The sequence below is a fragment of the Microtus pennsylvanicus genome, chromosome 12 (assembly GCF_037038515.1).
Source record: "Microtus pennsylvanicus isolate mMicPen1 chromosome 12, mMicPen1.hap1, whole genome shotgun sequence".
Lineage (NCBI taxonomy): Eukaryota > Metazoa > Chordata > Mammalia > Rodentia > Cricetidae > Microtus > Microtus pennsylvanicus.
In genome coordinates, this window is record NC_134590.1 from 98,758,676 (window position 1) to 98,779,270 (window position 20,595).

Below are 20,595 nucleotides of genomic sequence, written 5' to 3' on the forward strand. Positions count from 1 at the left end.
ATGTGGTGTGCTGGTTGGATATGGGAAATGAGCTAGGCATACGAATGACAGGTTGACATCAAAGCTCTAAAATCAGGCAGCTTAGAGGGTAATGGGATCACCAGAACACGTTCTAGGTCTTACTTGCTCTTAGGTCTTCTGTGAAAACACAGTGTAGCCCCAACATTTGTACGCCTAACCCGTCCATATCTTTTTGCTTCTGAATGAAGATGTGGTAAAGTGATTCTGCATTGTCTCCCTATTTAGCAACTTGATTTCTCAGGTGACCGGACATTCTTGGTGTTTCAAAAGCCTTGCACTAAATTATTGTTCTTATTTCATAGCACATGCCATGATGAATTTGAGCATATTCCTTGTTGTGTCCTTGAATTTAAATGTAATTTTGAAGTTGAATAAGGTTTCTTTAAAAGCATTAGCTCTTTGAGTCAGTTTGTTTTTGTTTCTATGAATTTCTGACTTCTCTTTCTCTTCTGAAGTCTTGCCTTTTATTTCTGCCACACAGAGATATTCTTCCTAAAATATTATTGTGACTCTTGTTTGAGTAGAGAGAATATTTTCACGTATATTTAATGCTTTGCATTTTTTCCTGCTTTAGAAAGTATGAGAAACATTGTTTTGGTGTCTGATAAATTTGGTTTGTCATTTTGTTTATATGGGTTTTAGCCTAACTTAACAAAAATAGCATTTGAGTTTGAGGAAGATTGCCTTTCTTTCTTACAAAGATGGCAACAAATATGGTCTTATATTAGTTATCAGTGATCTTCACACAAGGAGACATACAGCTATCAGCAGCAGCTTTGGATACATCCAACCAGCTGTGGCAACTTCAGATCCCATCAAAGGGAACACTGTCTCTATAGTACTCAGACAGAAGTTGTCCTTGAAGTAGATTTGGAAGTTCGTCCTGGAACATTTCACACAAAAGAGGAAAAGAGCCCAGTTGGGTATACCCAATTTTTCCTTTCAAATTCAGTACACACCTCTATGTCAGGATATGGAATATATACCCTATGTTATAGATATGTTTCTACAGCATCCTCTCCTTGGAAGGAGACATCAGGGGTAGAGAGGAAATGCTCTTCCACACACCTTTAGCAATGTTTTAACAACTCTTTCTCCTTAACAAAAACTTAGCTCTGAAGTGTTGCTGGTTTCCAATGTGCAAATACTGTCCCCACAACCTCATCCCATTTCAATCAACCAAGGTGACATCACTGAAAATGCACTTGGGATAAGATGCATCCAAAGCCAGAATGTCCTGGTATCTAGACACCATACCCTCAAAACTTGTATACAGGGGCCATATCTGTTTACATTATTGGAGGGGGAAAGAGTGTGTGTAGCCAAGGAAAGAAGACAGTGCAGGGGACTTTGGTGGAAAATAATCTGTGAGAAAATAAGTTCCTGAGGTGCAAAAAAGAAAGATGGGGAACACGGGTCAGTCATAGATGTACCCAGGGGATTTCCTAGTGGGAGGGCATCTATTTAAATGCTATGCAAATGACACAAACAGGCTTTCCACGTGAGTGTTTCACTGCTTTTTGAATATCTTATGTGCATTAGAGAGAATCCCACAGTCAGAAGCACTTGTCTGAGTCTTAAGTTTTACCACATTATGTGATCTTTGGCAAATAAATATTGATTTCTCTAACTATTCATTTTCTACTGATTTTCATTTTCTAATAATTAAAAGAAAGGTAATTAAAATAAATTGTTAAATAGACAATGTTTAATATTCAGTAAGCTTACCTCAACATATTGTAAGCAGTTTTTCACTCTTTGATGTGATACAAACATTGTGGATAATGTCACAGCTATTGCTTGTTTTATTGTAGGTCCCTCAGCTACTGGTTTCTGGCACACTTGATCTGACGCCATGGTCAGCATTAATAACGTGACTGAACTGATCATCACTGGCCTTTTCCAGGATCCAGAGGTGCAGAAAGTGTGCTTTGCGCTGTTCCTTCCTGTGTACCTGGCCACAGTGCTGGGCAATGGCCTCATTGTTGTGACAGTCAACATCAGTAAGAGTCTGCGTTCTCCCATGTACATCTTCCTCAGCTCCTTGTCCCTGGTGGAGATCTGCTACTCCTCTACTGTTGTCCCTAAGTTCATCACTGACTTACTCGCCAGAGTTAAAACCATCTCCATGAAGGGCTGTCTGGCTCAGATTTTCTTCTTCCATTTCTTTGGGGTCACTGAGATCCTCTTGCTTACAGTGATGGCCTATGGTTGTTATGTGGCCATCTTCAAACCTCTTTACTACACAGCTATCATGAGTAGGAGCATGTGTCACCATCTGGTGACTGGTTCCTGGGTGGGGGGCTTTTTTCATTCCATAATTCAGATTTTTATCACTATCCCCTTGCCATTTTGTGGTCCCAATGTGATTGACCATTAATTCTGTGACCTCCATCCCTTATTTAAGCTGGCCTGCACTGACACCTTTGTGGTTGGGGTTATTATGTTTGTTAACAGTGGATTATTCTCTGTGTTTTCCTTCCTTTTCTTGGTGTCCTCTTACGTTGTCATCCTGTTCAACTTGAGAAATCATTCTGCTGAGGGGAGGCGGAAGGCCCTATCTACCTGTGCCTCTCATATCATGGTGGTTGTTTTGTTCTTTGGACCCGCCATTTTCCTCTACTTAAGACCTGCCTCTACCTACACTGAAGACAAACTTGTGGCTGTGTTCTACACTGTCATCACCCCCATGCTGAACCCCATCATCTACACACTCAGGAATGCAGAGGTGAAAAATGCTGTGAAGAAGTTATGGGGCAAGAAGGTGAACTCCAGTGTGGAACAAAATTAGAAACATGAAATTATAAACAGCATGCCTAATATGTCAAGAACTTGAATCTGACTTTCATAATCAGTGAAGGCACAAGTCAAAATCTATATGCTCATGTTTTGTGTTTATTTGACTTCCATCATGTCATAGGTATCAGTATTTTGGAGTATTGGGCTATTTTACAACTCTTCTCTAGTGATCTGTAGTGTGTACGATTGATGAATAGAACTTCTGTAACATGTGTATGCAAAATGTAGCTCTCACATCAAAAGGAACAAAACAATATGAATTAAGTGAGAACGTAGACTCAGGTTACATGAAACACTAGGTTTCACTGTGGTGACAGGTTAATAGAACCAAAAGTCATACATCAAGACACTTTTCAAATACATTGGTGAGAACTTCAGGTTGATTGGTTATGGAACACTGTGTGCATGAAATCTCTACTATAGGCTTCAGATAGTGTGTGCTGGTATTTTTGAGTTGGTGAAGTCGGTGGTCTTTTAAGTAATTAAATACCTCAAAGATTCATGTGATAGTCACAAGGACATTAGGTTAGCCACAGAGGTAGACAATGGATGGCTATTAATGACACTAAAGCTAGCTCATGATAATTTGGCATGAGTCTAACACCCCAGCAACCCATAATTATAAAATTCGAATTGATCAGTCAGTTTTTTAGAATCTTTTTTTTTTTTTTTTGGTTTTTCGAGACAGGGTTTCTCTGTGGTTTTGGAGCCTGTCCTGGAACTAACTCTTATAGACCAGGCTGGTCTCGAACTCACAAAGATCTGCCTGCTTCTGCCTCCCAAAGTTTTTTTAGAATCTTAAACACGTGTGTGGCTTTCCTCTGGGAATCTTAATTTACAAATGAAATCCTACCCTGCCAGTTTTGTGACATTTCTCCCTAATGTTAGCATACTCTGGGATGTGAAAGGAACTTGGCATCTAATGACAAAAGTTCATATTTCACCTTGTTTCACACTTGCAATTTTGGAGGTACTCTTAGGGTACCTTTCCTGATTTTCCACATATATTTCCTAGGCTGACAGTACTGAATCATCAACCTTTTCCTCACCCTCTACATCTGTGTTCTTTCCAGGTAACCTTACATGGCAAGTCATATATAACAGGAACTAAGCTATATGATGAATAAAGACATCAAGGTGATGCTAATAGTATTTACCATTTGGAAGAGGATTGGGGCAGATATGAAAATACCAAGAATCAGGGAAGAATTTTCTTAGCAGTTGCCTTAATTGAACCATAGATATTAAAATGGCATTAATATATTATCTTGTTTAAAAGATAATCAGCTTTATGAACTCCATGGGAATGTCCCAAATCTCTACTTGAAAATTTTATCGGAGTGATTGATATGAATTCTATGTGAGTAAATAGCTTTTGCATATTTCAAGGCCTTTCACATTCATATTACTTCTTAAAATCTTCAAAGCAACTCTATGATGTTAATGGAATAGTAGTTAATCATTCAGAAAGTATAGCTTCAGATATTTAAATGTCATTTAGATTCAGTTTGGGTTGCAAGAAAGAGAATCTAAAATAAGAGAGTTGTGAAGAAGTAAACAATTCAGCGTAGAAACATTCTCTCTCATGTTTGTCCGTCATCAAGCCTTTCTTTTCCAAGTTTAGTTCCTGTCCCGAGATGAGTGCTGAAGTTTCATTCACAACGGTAGTATTCAATTGATACAGAATTTATATCCAGTGAAATTTAAAGATCTTAAGAATGCAATCCATTGATTATTGACAAATTTACACACTGTTTTCCTGAAATCTAAGAGAAGACATGTGCGTTATCTTGTGTACTTTCATGTATACCACCTCCTCCTCACCCAACAGCGGTGGCTGCTCTAATTTCTATCATTAGGTGTTAGTTTAGCATCTTGTTGTATACACAGAAATACTTGGATGATGGTTTCTCTCTTTATATTGGAACTCTTTCACTGATTTTAATGTCTTTGAAACTCATTTGTACTATGGATTACAATAATTTGTTATTTTCTTTATTGAGTGGTGTGCCACTGCATGAATACATTACAGTAAATAAAAGGTATTATGTTGCTGGACATTGGTCATATTTCTAATATATAAGACAAAGAAGGGTTGGTGAAGATGTGTGGTATAAAGTAGTCCCACACTAGCTCAGAACTGAGTATAATGAATGACACTTTATTGAGGAGTAACCTTGCAGATCATAGTTCTCTGTATGGGTGGGGAACAGGAACTGAATAGAGGAGCAGAGCAGCCTAGAGAGAAAGAGCGAGGGCACACAAACTTCACAACTGCATTTATACTGTAAGAGACCATGCCCAAGTGGGCTTGTATCTTAAAGGCTATGTTGGCTGAAAGAGTTCCAACAGCATCTTCCCCTTTTGTTTAAATAAGAGAGTTACAAGCCTAATATAAAATTATATACAATAAGAACAAATTTCAAGTATAAAAATTAGAATTACAACCAGCACAAACAATATCAAGCAAGAAACATATGCTAAATGTTTCAATAATTATCCTATCCTAAGGAGTCTAAGTCTTGTGTGAGAAATGGCTTGGCCAAGTCATGAGAGGAAAGTAACTACAACTATCTAGTCTTCAACCCCATCAAAGACCTGAGAAGGGAAATGATATTACTTGAGTAAACAGGAAATACAATCAAGCAACTTCCAAAATGTGCAATAAATGAAAAAGACAACTGGCTACCTGGGCAATCATCCAAAGTCTCATTTGCAGTGTTGGAGCAACCAACTTTGGCTAAGGCCTAGAGTAACTGACAGACCATTTTCAGAGGCAGGAAATATTTCAGAATTGTCTTACGCTGTCTTGGCAAGGTTTGGCAGTCTTTTCTCTTATATCCTGCTTGTCCTGCTTAGACACCATGCATTTTGTCAGTGGTCAGTGGCAGTTCTTTGCCCAAAGGCCAGTTTTGCCAAGAAGAAAACAAGCTTCAAGTGGAGTGTCTTCCGTGCCCAACATTCTCTCAGGAATAGATTGGTGACAACACTAGTAATCGTGTCTCACGTCAACAGAAACCTAAGTTATTTAAGTGCCATATTCTACAGATCTTTGAAGTGACTGAAGATTGCCTATCTATGTGGAATACAATCTCTATATATCTAAAGAATCTGATTAGTCCAAGTGTGACAAACTTGGACAGAATTATAAGGGCTTTGTTCCACCTTACTTAAGTCTTTGGATTTGTAACTTTTTTTTATTTATTTGCATCAGTACAAAATGTATAGGCTCCAGTTAATGGTGTGTCATGTACAATGTGGGGAAGAATCCAGTAGTTCTTTTTATAAGGTTAATTCTGTCACCTTTGGGATAATTGCTATTAACCTTTCCTAAAAAATTGTGCAAGCTCTTTGCCAGCGTTTATTGCCTTCCCATAAATTTTAATTTCATCAGTAGTAAAAGGGACTTTATAATCTTTTCTGGGTCTATTCCTGCTAGTTGATAAAGTGTGAATTTTACTTTTATTAATTATATAATTCAGAGGCCTTTACCACATAAGTTTTTAATTTTCTCTTGATTTATGTGGTAAAAATATCCATTCTAAGATAATACCTTCGCTCTGCATTAAAATTACTGTAGGGGAAATTCTGGAAGGTAATATGACTAGAATGCAATTAAGATTTGGATCCACCTTGACCACATGTGCCTTCTATAATTTCTCTTCAACCCAAGTCAACTCTTTCTCAGTATAAAATATCAATTTCCTGGGACTATTTAAGTCTTTGTCACCATCTAAGGTTTTGTTTAAATGAATTATTATATCAGGTGTTATGCCAACAGTGGGTAATAGATTGAAAATGTTTCCAAACAATCTTTGAAAGTCATTAAGAGTCTGCAATAGGTCTCTCCTAATTTGAACATTTTGTGTTATAATTTTCTATAAACTTTTATAAGGTAGGTAATTGGTAGAATCTCCTCTTTGCATTTTTTTCAGGAGCAATTTGTAATCCCATTTAGGCAAAACTTTCTCTACTTCTTCAAACATTCTTTCTAAGGTATCTGCATTTGAATCAGAAAGCAAAATGTCATTTGTTGTTGGAGACTGTTCATTTGTTCCAGGCCACTCAGACCCAAAATAATCATGCAGAAACTATATTATTTGCAATACTGTTTGGACAATACCTTAGGTGTATTTTCTAGCTAGCCCTTATATACTAAAATAACACATTTCCATTAATCTCTGCATCACCACAAGGTTGTGGCCTACTGGAAAAGTTTTGGTGGGCTCCAGCAGAGGCATCTGTCTCCTGCTTCTACTACAAGGCTTCTCACCTGACTCTGGCTTCTTTCCTCCTCTATCTGCTTGGCATTCCCACCTTGCTCTATTCTGCTAAGCCACAGGCTTATTCATTAACCTATAACTAAACAGATAATGAATAAAGAGATTTATTCATTAACCAATAAAAGCAACAAATAGACAGAAGAACTTCTGACATCAGTCATCCATGTAATGGTAAATTATAGATTAAAGAAATTGTTTACACCCATAAATTCTCCTTTTCCATAACTTACTTGTATAAGACAACAAAAAACAAACCTAAGACCTAACAAAGGTAGTCCATATGCCTGATCACATTGCAAGATTTCCAGTTATGTAAAAGTTCAAGCCACTGTCTTCTCTCCAAATGTTCCTAGTTCTGTGGAAATGTTTGTCTTTTTTAAATTTGCTGGTATGTATATTTCCTAATCATTAGTGTCATTTTATTCGAAGCCACCAGATTAAACTTATGATGGGTATGTGAATTATCACCTATTAACAGACCCTCATGGGTCAGTGTTCTGTGAACACTGGATAAATTCAACTGCTTTGTATTTCCCTCTATCTAATGTTTTCTATAGAGGTTTTTGAGGTTCTGCTTCCCATGAGGCATTCTGTCTTATTTGGAAGGGAAGAGACTACAGATCTCTGGGGAACTCCTTCCTCTCACCTGATCATGCCTTCTCCCTCGGTGTCATTTAGGCAACATGAACTTAATGCTGGGCTGTCTGACTGATCAGTTTTCTATGGAACATCTGGGAGGTAAGTCTACTTTTCTTTTACTTTAAAATCAGGTAGAGTTGAGTCTTTATACATATTTTCTGTATCTCCAAGTCTAAAACTGAAAGAGGAGCAGATGTATTCTGCTATTTCAGGGAAGTAGGGGTAGGTTATAATTGGCTTAGTGTTTATCTATTGGCTCACCAAGAAACAGTGTGAATTCAGACTTTTGCATATGTATAGTCAGAGCAGCAAACTCAGAAGAACTCTGGTGTGACTTTAGTTTTTTGTTCATGGGTTTCTTTCACGTGTGGTTACTTAGTGTACTTTGAAAGAAAAGGGAGTGGTGCCATGCGATACATAACATACTAGCAATGAAGTAGTGAGAAAGAAATAGTCTCTACCTTAAGGAAGCTCACACTATAGCTAGACAGATGACTACATAAATAATTATGATTCAGTGTGATTGTGATAAGTGCTGTCATTTCAAAATGTCATGAGATAAGAAAGACCATTGTCTGTAAGAACCTATGGATGTGGCACAAGAAGTCATATGATGATAGCTTAACTTGTACCAGGGGATTGGGAGTGGCACTTATCTAGGGCCTCAATCCATGAAGCATGTGTTATCTGCATGGTATTGTTTGGCAACTTAGCGTCTAAGAAGTTAAAGAACTTTCTAGATATCACACAGTTGACACCTGAGAAAACCTGAATGTGTGAGCCCATCTTGTGAGCAGTGCCTTCTACCATGAATGGACTTTTTGGTGTTTACCCTCTTTTACTTCTGTGTTTCTACTAGGGTGTCCCTTTGGGCCTGTAGTGAACTAAGGAGGCGAATCTTTGTGATATGATTGGAAGTTATCTGGCTCCTATTGTCAGGTACCCTGGATCTTGCTGTAGGAGAGACTCTATGGATGCATAAAGTCCTCAACTACTTTGGACAAAGTTTAGCAAGTACCAGGATAGTTTCAAGTCAGTTAGTGGCAGTCTGGGTGATTTCCTGAGGAGATAGATAGCTGTTTCTAGGAAATGCTGCCCCAGAGCATCAGTGGACACTAGGAAAACGATGTCAGGCTACTCACATGGGGGCACAGATTTAGAGGAAATGAGCATGCCCTCAAAGAAGAAAATTGTGCATGGGTGAAACTATGGTGATGTCATCAAGTAAACAACTATATAAAGTGAGAATTCGAAGGAGAAGCAGAATGAAGATCACAGACTATGACTGTGTACAGGATTGTGGTCTCTCTAAGGGGTGTGGCGTGTCAAGGACCACACCATCGACATGTCTTCTGAAGACACTAATGAGTATTTAAGAGGTTGAATACCAGCCCCGCTGCACACCAATAAATGAAAATGAGCTCGGAGAAAGGCAAAGAAGAAAATCTGTATAAGAAAACACAGTAAAGATGTTCAAAAGTACTAGAAAAGCATCTACCTTGGATGTGACGATTATCCTATTCTGGATGCCCCATGTTGAAAAGTAAGTGGATTTATTGAGTTTTTAGTTGGTTTTCCCTCTTTGACTCCACTCTCTGCAAATAAGTCTATGCTCCTCAGCTGACACATCCTTGATTATTGCTCATTGACTATAGGTGAAGTCTGAAGTTACTACACCCCTTCTTATGTCAGGGGTACTCTTTTCCCACAGCTTTACATTTAGCTATTCTCTCCAGAATTCCAGTCATACACAATGCGTTAACACTTTATCTCTTTGGTACACTCTTCTTTCTATTATTAACTCCTACTCAATTTTAAATGCTTAGTTCACAGGTTTCCTGCAAAGGATTTTATTAAAAATTTAATTATTTTATGTTGTCTTTTGTATCATTTTAGATCATACCACCCAACTTGCTCCCTCATGGCTAACATACACAATGTAACTGAGTTCATTTTTCTGGGACTCTCTCCCAATCAAGAGGTACAGAGAGTTTGCTTTGTGATATTTCTGCTCTTGTACACAGCCATTGTTCTTGGGAATCTCCTTATGGTGGTCACTGTCGCAGCCAGCAGAAGTCTTGGATCCCCCATGTACTTCTTTCTTGGCTGCCTCTCCTTTGTGGAGATCTGCTACTCCTCTACAACAGTGCCCAAACTCATCTTTGATCTCCTAGCTCAGAAGAAATCCATATCTGTATGGGGCTGCATGACACAGCTTTTCTTCATGCATTTTTTTGGTGGCGCTGAGATTTTCCTGCTCACGGTGATGGCCTATGACCGCTATGTGGCCATCTGCAAGCCCCTGCACTACACCAGTATCATGAACAGACAGGTGTGTGCCGTCCTTGTGGGAACAGCGTGGATGGGAGGCTTTGTGCATTCCTTTGCCCAGATCCTTCTTATCTTCCACTTACCTTACTGTGGCCCCAATGTCATTGACCATTATTTCTGTGACTTGCTTCCTGTGCTTAAACTTGCCTGCTCAGACACTTTCCTCATCGGTCTGCTAATTGTTGCCAATGGGGGAACACTGTCTGTGATCAGTTTTGTGGTCCTCTTAGCATCCTATGTGGTTATCTTGTTTCATCTGAGGACTCAAAGCTCTGAGGGGCGGTGCAAAGCCCTTTCCACCTGTGGGTCCCATGTCACTGTAGTTATATTGTTCTTTGGTCCCTGTGTTTTCATCTACATGAGACCTTCTGCTACACTGCCTATAGACAAGATGGTAGCTGTGTTCTACACAGTGATAACTCCCCTCCTCAACCCTGTCATCTACTCCCTGAGAAATGCGGAAGTGAAGAAAGCCATGAAGACTCTATGGATCAGGATAATCAAAGTAGATGAGAAATAGTCTGGATATTGGCTATCAGTATTGGAATGGTGCTGAGTCCAAATTGATGGGGCCCTGTGAGTGGAAGGAAAAGCATTATTTTAACTGAAGAACATCTTATAAAATACTTGTAAATTAGTTCCTTTTATAAAAATACCTTTACATGACTACTTTAGATTGTTACATTCTTACCACTCCCCATAATACTGTAGCAAATATTTGCAGCAGAATACTAGATTATACTTATTTTAGTTTAGATTCACTTCCTATGGTAATTTTACTGTGACATAGGACAGAAAGATCTTTGCTTCACAAGGTCAGTTACTTTGAGCAAATTGTCTTACAAATGCAAGTGTGATAGAAAAAAAGCACTTCACTTGATAGAATAGTATCCTTTTTGGCTAAAAAATGAATGAATGGATAAACTATCTCACTGTATCTTTACAGATGCTTGTTAATTGCAAAAGGAAACATGTAACTTCTTAACTGTCTCTTACATAATTTCCCAAAGTGAACATCACTCCAGTAACAAGATAAACTGATGGAGCATAGCTCATTATATGGTGTGCTCTAGAGACACATAACATTATTACTGTGCTATTATTTCCAAAATATGCAACCTAAGTATAATTTTGTTATAGGTTAAGAGAAAATCAAGCTGAATTGTGTTTTGCAATATTGCTGGCATTTACTATTAAAAAAAAAACACAGAGAAAGAAAGACTGAAAAATTGTTTCCCCTTCTTAACTACTCTTAAGGGTAGGCTGTATGCCCAGAAATAGATGGCCAACAGAAAGCAAACTCAGTGAGATCTTTGGATGTTTCTTGTTTCATAATGTGCCAGGGCTTTCTTTTTTCTTTTTAAAAATTTTATCTCTGGGTGGTGGTGGCTCAAGGCTTTAATTCCAGCACTTGGGAGACAGAGGCAGGCAGATCTCAATGAGTTTGAAGCTAGCCTGGTCTACAAAGTGAGTTCTAGAACAGCCAGGACTGTTGCACATAAAAGCCCTGTCTACACACACACACACACACACACACACACACACACACACACACACACACACATTCTTTTTAATATATATCCTTGTCATTTGTCTTTCTTTTTTCTTTGGTTCTTTTCCTTTGTTTTGTCCTATTCCTACGCGTTAGTTTTTGTTTTGTTTTATTGTATTGTTATTCCTTCAAAACATGTTTGTTTTCTAATGAGAGATTGAAGAAGGGCTTATCTGTATGGGAGGGAAGTTTTTCTTTATTTTTTTTTGTAAAAGGAAAATATAACATAATTTATTTAAATGATTGATAGATAGTTGTCATTATAGTATGTATATGTAGGATCACATCCCTAAAACTACCTGCTCCCATTAAAGATGTAACAGGTACCATATAAATCCTGGATAACATTTTATAGCCTGTTATTCAAATGCTCTGCAATCAATAGAAGAATGGATAAAGAAGGTGTGGCACATATACACTTTAGAGTTCTACTTAGCAGTAAAAAACAATGACAGCTTGAATTTTGCATGCAAATGGATGTAAATAGAAAACACTATACTGAGTGAGATAACCCAGACCCCAAAAGAGGAATATGGTATGTACTCACTCATAAGTGGATTCTAGCCATAAACAAAGGACATTGAGTCTATAGTTCCTGATCCTAGAGAAGCTAAATAAGAGGGTGAACCCAAAGAAAAACACATAGTTATCCTCGCCGGGCAAAAGTTGGGAGCAGGGGGGGTGGGTTGGGGGGAGAGAGAAGGGAGAAGGGGAGGATGGGGGAGAGCTTGAGGGTAAGGGATGGTTGGGATGGAGGAAGGGTGGCTATGGGAGCAGGGAAGAAGATATCTTAACTAAGGGAGCCATTTTAGGGTTGGCAAGAGTCTTGGCTCTGGACGGGTTCTCAGGAGTCCAAGGGGATTTCCCCAACTAGGTCCATGGGCAGCAGAGGAGAGAGTGCCTGAACTGGCCTTCTCCCATAGCCATACTGATGAATATCTTGCATATCACCATAGAACCTTCATCTGGCGAGGGATGGAGATAGAGACAGAGACCCACACTGGAGAATTGGACTGAGCTCCCAAAGCCCAGATGAGTAGCAGAAGGAGGGAGAACATGAGCAAGGAAGTCAGGAAGGCAAGGGGTGCATCCACCCATGGAGATGGTGGGACTGATCTAATGGGAGCTCACCAAGGCCTGCAGGACTGGGTGGGTCTGAACAAGCATGTGATCAAACCCGACTCTCTGAATGTGGCTGACAATGAGGGTGGACTGAGAAGCCAATGATAATGACACTGGATTTTGATTCTACTGCATGTACTGGCTTTTTGGGAGCCTAGTCTGTTTGGATGCATACCTTCCTAGACCTGGATGGGGGGGGGCTTGGACTTCCCATAAGGCAGGGCACCCTGACTTCTCTTAGGACTAGAGAGTGAGGGAAAGGGGGTGGGGGGAGTGAGAGGGAAATGGGAGGATGGGAGGAGGTGGAAATTTTAAGTTAATTAATTAATTAAAAAAAGACTCTCCTAAGTACCTCTGGAGGTATTTCCAAAGAGAGGGTGGTGTCCACACATAGTTGTTTCTTTCATGCACTGCAGGTAATTAAACTCCCTCCAGAGGTGCTTAGGAGAATCTTTTGATTGCAGAGCATTTGAATAACAGGCTATGAAATGTTATCCAGGATTTATATGGTACCTGTTACATCTTTAATGGGAGTGGGTAGTTTTAGGGATGTGATCTTACATACACATTCTATAATGATAACTATCTATTAAAGATGCCTTTTACTGCTTGGCAGACCACAATAAAATCCAGCTGTTAGTAATGGCTGTCTGTGGAAATCCTGTCTAGGACTCTCCAGGAAATCACATGTGGGAGCCTAGGGTTCCTCTGAACACCCTTCAATAAATGCCTACAGCTGAAGTTTCTTCTTAAACTGTTTATTCAGGAAGAAGTTAATTGAGTAGCAAGACTCAACTATGTCCCGAAAGATGCTTAAGTGAACGTGTCACTATGATGCTACATGTTACATTTTATCACATGTAGATCTGTGTGTAAACCCAATTGTTGACAGAGGTTTTTTTCCAGCCCATTGTTTCATAGCACTTTCCCTTTTTATCAAAAAAAAAAAAACCAAACCAAAACTGAATCTAATCTCCTTTGTTTAGCTTTCTTCCTGACGATTATCCATAACAACTTCTAATCAACTCTCTAAAGAAAGAAAAACATCAATAATCCACTTTTTGGGAATGTGAACATTGTTTTCCAGGCTACTTCCTGCTGATTGGGGGCACTGATAAGCTTATGCAGCTTCCTAGCATTCTGTCTTCTCTGTTTCCCTCAGCTTCTCTTTGGGCTGTCGACAGTGTTCCCATTAGTTCACTCCGGCTTCCCACTTAGGGATGCAAGCCTCAAAATGAATGTATTTACATTCTCCACTTTTGAAAAAAAAATTCCTAATGATGATTCCTGAGTTGAACCTTGTGAGTCTTTCCCATCTATTTTTAATTAAAGGGGAAAAAAAAAGAAAAACAAATGGCTAAGAAATGGCGTGTTATCACACAAAAGAGCTTTTTTTCCCCTTTATGAATTGATGACAGCTGAATATGATATATGCTCTGGATCAAATCTCTGTAGACGAAGTAGTGGGATTGTGTAAATATTAGTTTGCTAACTTTGAAAATGACACCATCTATCTTAGAGAGCATCTTTGGAGTTAGGAATTGCTCACTGAAGTACTAGGGATAAAAAGACATTGTGTGGAAGTTTTCAAAGATTTTAAAATATATACATTTGTCACAACAATTTATTAGTAACATAAAGTAGAGCAGACAAGGAGAGTAACTGTGATTGGCTTACATAACTATCTGGATAGATATTAATAAAAATTAAAGTTGTGGTTTATGTAGTATATATTGATAACAATAAACCACTACAGAAACATTGAAACATAAAAATTAGATTTAAAATAAATCCAATAAAATGTTTGGAGATGTGCTGTGATAATTGGATTCTTTATTTTAAGAACTATGAAACTATAAGATATACATTATATAATAGCATGATTTAATGAACTACTTTTCTTTATATTAGGCATAATTGACAATGATATTAAATGCTTGAATAATATAATATACATGCTGTATATATGATATCTTATTCATGACAGAAACATTAAATCTTTAGAACTGAACACAAATTATAATCTTGTGAGTAAGCATAACTGGGTGATTAAGCAAAATTAAAACAGATGAACTCTTCTGATTATATGTATTTATTGTATTTGCTTGAAGATTTGAAAATCAATATTTGAAATCTATACTAACAGTATTTTAAGCAATCTACTTTAAATATTGAATAATAAATACTTTTGTGGTGCTTCTGTTTATCACACGTGCCCTTTTGCCAGCACAATTACTAAACTCTTTAAAACCATATGTAGACTATAAAGTCCTAAAATATGGAACTTTCTAGTTAAACATAAAAAATATTCAAGGTATTTTGGGTATAAATATAGGTTATTAAATTTGTGTATGTCATGTGCTTAATTATTTTATTACTGGTGAGTTAGAGATAGGATCCTGGATTTTAACTCAGAGCCTTGTATATAGTAGGGACAGGTTTTATTTATTTTGAATACATTTTTTTTGTTGATGTGCCAATGCAGATGGGGAAAATTCCACATGGTTCCACTCCTAGGTGAAGAGCTACATGAAGTCATCATTTTCTAAGGGTCAATTGTCTTCAGATACAAATTTCCACATAGGTTGTCCAATTCAAAGTGGTCAGGGTTGGGCATATAACATGAGTAAAGCTAAATGAACTCAGTAGGTTATATATACAGGTGTGCACATATGTGTATATATATGTGTGTGTACGATGTGCATAAATATATATGTGTATATATATACACACACTTATGCATGTGTATATAACTGGGACAATTAAAAAGTGATTGTGATTTTGGGAGGGGTGTGGAGAACTTGGTGGAAAAGAAGGAGAAGGGTGATAACGATGCAATGTTCTCATGTATAAAATTTCCGGAAAATATAAAAAACTATTGAATAAAAAAGAAGCACCACTTCAATTATATTTGCGTAAGGTATACAACACCCTCTTTTAATGTATTTATATCCAATGAAAGTTTTAGTACAAGGAAGAAAATTAAGGCTATCTATAAACTTTATTTTTATTTTGCTGTGAATATTTTTATTTATCAAAAGCCAACAGAGTCCAGCGCTGCAGACTTTCTCCCAGCATTTGGTTAGGTTGCCTCAATGTAGTGGAAGAGACTTTGAAAAATTCTAGTCTAAGAGAAAATGGAATGAACTCACATGCTTGTAGTTCCAGTCATGTTTGTTCACTGTTTTGTTTTAATTATCATTTTCTTGTTTTAATTGTCTATAGATTTTTAGCTCTTATTCTGTCTCAGTTCCAATTCTCTGTTACAAATTTCTGTTCCAGTTCATTCTTGTTCTAATTATTCTACATTCCTTTCTTCTTCTCCCATTTCTTCTTCTTCTTCTTCTTCTTCTTCTTCTTCTTCTTCTTCTTCTTCTTCTTCTTCTTCTTCTTCTTCTTCTTCTCCTTCTCCTTCTCCTTCTCCTTCTCCTTCTCCTTCTCCTTCTCCTTCTCTCTCCCTCTCCCTCCCCTCCCCCTCTCTTTGCTTAGTCTATCAAATGGGAATGCCAGTTCTTGCAGGAGAATGTCACTTTCCCTATATGGGACATTAGAAAAGTAGAAAGATACAGAAATGCAAATTCAGTGTGCTGTTGCTTTGGAAATTACACCTTGTAGTAAAGGAACTCTACTCTTTCTGATGCCCCTTCACCATGTTCTGGGAATTTGTTGGGAATGCTTATCATTGTAAGAATGAACAATTAGAAGACTCTTATAGCAGATTTTAAGGGACAACTGGGGTAGCTGTGCTACTATTTCCACATTACTCTCTCATCTTTACAATGATTGAGTAGATGATCTCAGAGATCATTCTATGTCCCGGTGTTGTTTAAAGTATGTGTGTGAGGTAACCTGGATTTCCTTGACTGAAGTTTTCCTGGCACTTGTTGATATTGTGGGTACAATGAGGTGTGACAGGGTAGCAGAGGCCACCTGGAGACCCCCTAAGGATGTCCTGGTAGTCTGAGATGGTAGATCCTTCTCTGTCACTAACCAGAGGATAGAGAAAGGAGGACCATTGGGGCCAGATCAGCTGAGACCAATCATGAGGGGCAAGTATAAATCTTGGATTTCTAATTGGATTAATTAGAGAGAGCTTTCTTAACTCTGAATGAAGTAAATAAGAACTTGACTTTCGCTGTTGTTAGGGACTCCCTGGGCATGATACGCTCAGGGGATTCAGCTCTCTGATTTAAATTCTTCATTCCTCATACCTTAAATGGTTCAAGACCCTTCACCCAGCAAACATTTCCAACTTCCTTTTCACAGGCTTTAGGGTAGAATTATCCCATTATATTTCCCTATCACTTTCTGAATGAGAAGGTTATTAAGTGTGAAGTTGACACACAGGGGTATCAGCATCAATGACAACTGGTGAGTCCCTTTGTGTGGAGCAGATTCCAAGTCTTGTATTCACTGAGATCTTCCATGGATGGACAGACACTAGGAGGTGGGGGGCTTTCAAACACTGACACATTTCTTCTACTCTTTCTTCTTTCCCTATCTCCTTAATTCTTCAACAAGATCTCACGTATCCCAGGTTGGCCTTTGTAATTTCTAGGTAGCTGAGGATCATCTTGAACTTCTGATCTTCCTGACATCACCTCCAAGTGCTGAGATTATAGGAATGAACCACCACATCCAGTTTTATGTGATGCTGGAGCTTTTTGCATGCTAGGTAAGCACTCTACCAGCTGTGCAGCATACCTAATCCCTTCATTGACTCATTTCATTGTTGATATCCCTGCTTCACAAGCCTTCATAAACAGAAAGCCTCTCTCAGAATTGCTCTCTATTAGCTGATGAGATCGCCTTATATATCATTTTGTTACAGTCTTGCCCTTCTGACTAAAAAGCTTGCAGCTTGACTTAGAGCAGATGATAGAGTTAGTTTTTTTCCCCATCTTCTGGTTGAATAATTTGCAATGATAGTTTTATAAGTAATTGCTGCTATGTTTTTTTAAAAATATATTCTTTTGAGAAATTTAAGTGCCTTGGCCAAGGCCTGACATTTTCTGGAGGACATAATGGTATTAACATCCATCATCTGAGCCTGAATGGAGATCAGCCTATGCAGAAACCTGAATTTGGAGTCTGGAGATGGGATGCAGTGAATGAGTGCTTATGTAGCACGAATGAGGTATTGGTGGTTATTGACAGTGCTACAAAAAGAAAAAAGAAATAGAGCCAAATTTTGCTGAGGAATAATTTGAAAGATTCTCAAGGAAATTGTTTATTGGGTGAGTTTAATTTAAGCTTCTTTTTTTTATTTATTTATTTTTATTTATTTATTAAGGATTTCTGCCTCCCCCCCTCATCCGCCTCCCATTTCCCTCCCCCTCCCCCGATCAAGTCACCCTCCCTCATCTGCTCGAAGAGCAATCTGGGTTCCCTGACCTGTGGGAAGCCCAAGGACCGCCCACCTCTATCCAGATCTCCAAAGGTGAGCATCCAAACTGCCTAGGCTCCCCCAAAGCCAGTACGTGCAGTAGGATCAAAAACCCACTGCGATTGTTCCTGAGTTCTCAGTATTCCTCATTGTCCTCTATGTTCAGCTAGTCCGGATTTATCCCATGCTTTTTCAGACCCAGGCCAGCTGGCCTTGGTGAGTTCCCGATAGAACATCCCCATTGTCTCAGTGTGTGGGTGCACCCCTCGCGGTCCTGAGGTCCTTGTTCGTGCTCCGTCTCCTTCTGCTCCTGATTTGGACCTTGAGATTTCTGTCCCATGCTCCTCTGTCTCTGTCTCCTTTCATCACCTGATGAAGGTTAATATTCATGAGGATGACTATGTGTTTGTCTTTGGGTTCACCTTCTTATTTAGCTTCTCTAGGAACATGCATTATAAGCTCATTGTCCTTTATTTATGGCTAGAAACCAAATATGAGTGAGTACATCCCATGTTCCTCTTTTTGGGTCTGGCTTACCTCACTCAGGATAGTGTTTTCTATTTCCATCCATTTCCATGCAAAATTCAAGAAGTCCTTGTTTTTTACTGCTGAGTAATACTCTAATATGTATATATTCCATACTTTCTTCATCCATTCTTCCGTTGTAGGGCATCTAGGTTGTTTCCAGGTTCTGGCTATTACAAACAATGCTGCCATGAACATAGTTGAACATATACTTTTGTTGTATGATAGGGCCTCTCTTGGGTATATTCCCAAGAGTGGTATTGCTGGATCCAGGGGTAGGTTGATTCCGAATTTCCTGAGAAACCGAAACACTGCTTTCCAGAGTGGTTGCACAAGTTTGCATTCCCACCAGCAATGGGTGAGTGTCCCCCTTTCTCCACAACCTCTCCAGCAAAGGCTATCATTGGTGTTTTTTATTTTAGCCATTCTGACAGGTGTAAGATGGTATCTTAGAGTTGTCTTGATTTGCATTTCCCTGATCGCTAGGGAAGTTGAGCATGACCTTAAGTGTCTTTTGGCCATTTGAACTTCTTCTGTTGAGAATTCTCTGTTCAGCTCAGTGCCCCATTTTATAATTGGATTGATTAGCCTTTTACGGTCTAGTTTCTTGATTTCTTTATATATTTTGGAGATCAGACCTTTGTCAGTTGCGGGGTTGGTGAAAATCTTCTCCCAGTAAGTGGGTTGCCTTTTTGTCTTAGTGACAGTGTCCTTTGCTTTACAGAAGCTTCTCAGCCTCAGGAGGTCATGTTCCTGATTTTAGTGGGATGGCTTTGAGTTTTTCTCCGTTCAGTTTAATGTTAGCTGTTGGCTTGCTGTAAATAGCTTTTATCATATTTAGGTAGGATCCTTGTATCCCTATTCTCTCCAAGACCTTTATCATAAAGGGATGTTGAATTTTGTCGAGTGCTTTTTCAGCATCTAATGAAATGATCATATGATTTTTTTCTTTCAGTTTATTTATATGGTGGATTACATTGATAGATTTTCGTATGTTGAACCAGCCCTGCATCTCTGGGATGAAGCCTACTTGATCATAATGGATAATTTTTCTAATGTGTTCTTGGATTCTGTTTGCCAGTATTTTGTTGAGGATTTTTGCGTCGATGTTCATGAGTGAGATTGGCCTGTAATTCTCTTTCTTGGTTGAGTCTTTGTGTGGTTTTGGTATCAAAGTAACTGTAGCTTCATAGAAGGAGTTTGGTAATGACCCTTCTGTTTCTATATTGTGGAATACATTAAGGAGTATAGGTATTAGCTCTTCTTGGAAGTTCTGGTAGAATTCCGCATTGAAACCATCTGGTCCTGGGCTTTTTTTGGTAGGGAGGTTTTTGATAACCTCTTCTAATTCTTCGTGACTAACAGGTCTGTTTAGATTGTTCACCTGGTCCTGGTTCAACTTTGGTATATGGTATTTATCTAAAAAAGTGTCCATTTCTTTTATATTTTCCAATTTTGTGTTATACAGGCTTTTGTAGTAAGATCTAATGATTCTCTGAATTTCCTCTGTGTCTGTGGTTATGTCCCCCTTTTCATTTCTGATCTTATTTATTTGTGTGTTCTCTCTCTGTCGTTTAATTAGTTTGGATAGGGGTTTGTTGATCTTGTTGACTTTCTCCAAGAACCAGCTTTTTGTTTCATTGATTCTTTGGACTGTTTTCTGTGTTTCTATTTTGTTGATTTCGGCCCTCAGTTTTATTATTTCCAGTCTTCTACTTCTCCTGGGCGTGTCTGCTTCTTTTTTTTCTAGAGCTTTCAGGTGTGTTGTTAAGTCCCCAATGTATGCATTCTCCGTTTTCTTTAAGTGGGCACTTAGTGCTATGAACTTTCCTCTTAGCACTGCTTTCATTGTGTCCTATAGGTTTGAGTATGTTGTCTCTTTATTTTCATTAAATTCAAGGAAGACTTTAATTTCTTTCTTAATTTCTTCCTTGACC

At 38.4% G+C, this 20,595-nt stretch overlaps 1 protein-coding gene and 1 pseudogene across 1 annotated transcript; both read left to right on the forward strand.

Annotated features, from left to right (window-relative positions):
* The first annotated feature begins 1,876 nt into the window (after positions 1-1,876).
* LOC142832427 (olfactory receptor 4B1-like) lies at positions 1,877-2,812 on the forward strand (annotated as a pseudogene).
* A 6,851-nt stretch (positions 2,813-9,663) lies between these two features.
* Positions 9,664-10,593, forward strand: LOC142832857 (olfactory receptor 4X2-like). Its single transcript, XM_075943641.1, has one exon. It carries the CDS (start codon positions 9,664-9,666, stop codon positions 10,591-10,593), a length of 930 nt encoding a protein of 309 aa, XP_075799756.1.
* The last annotated feature ends 10,002 nt before the right edge of the window (positions 10,594-20,595 follow it).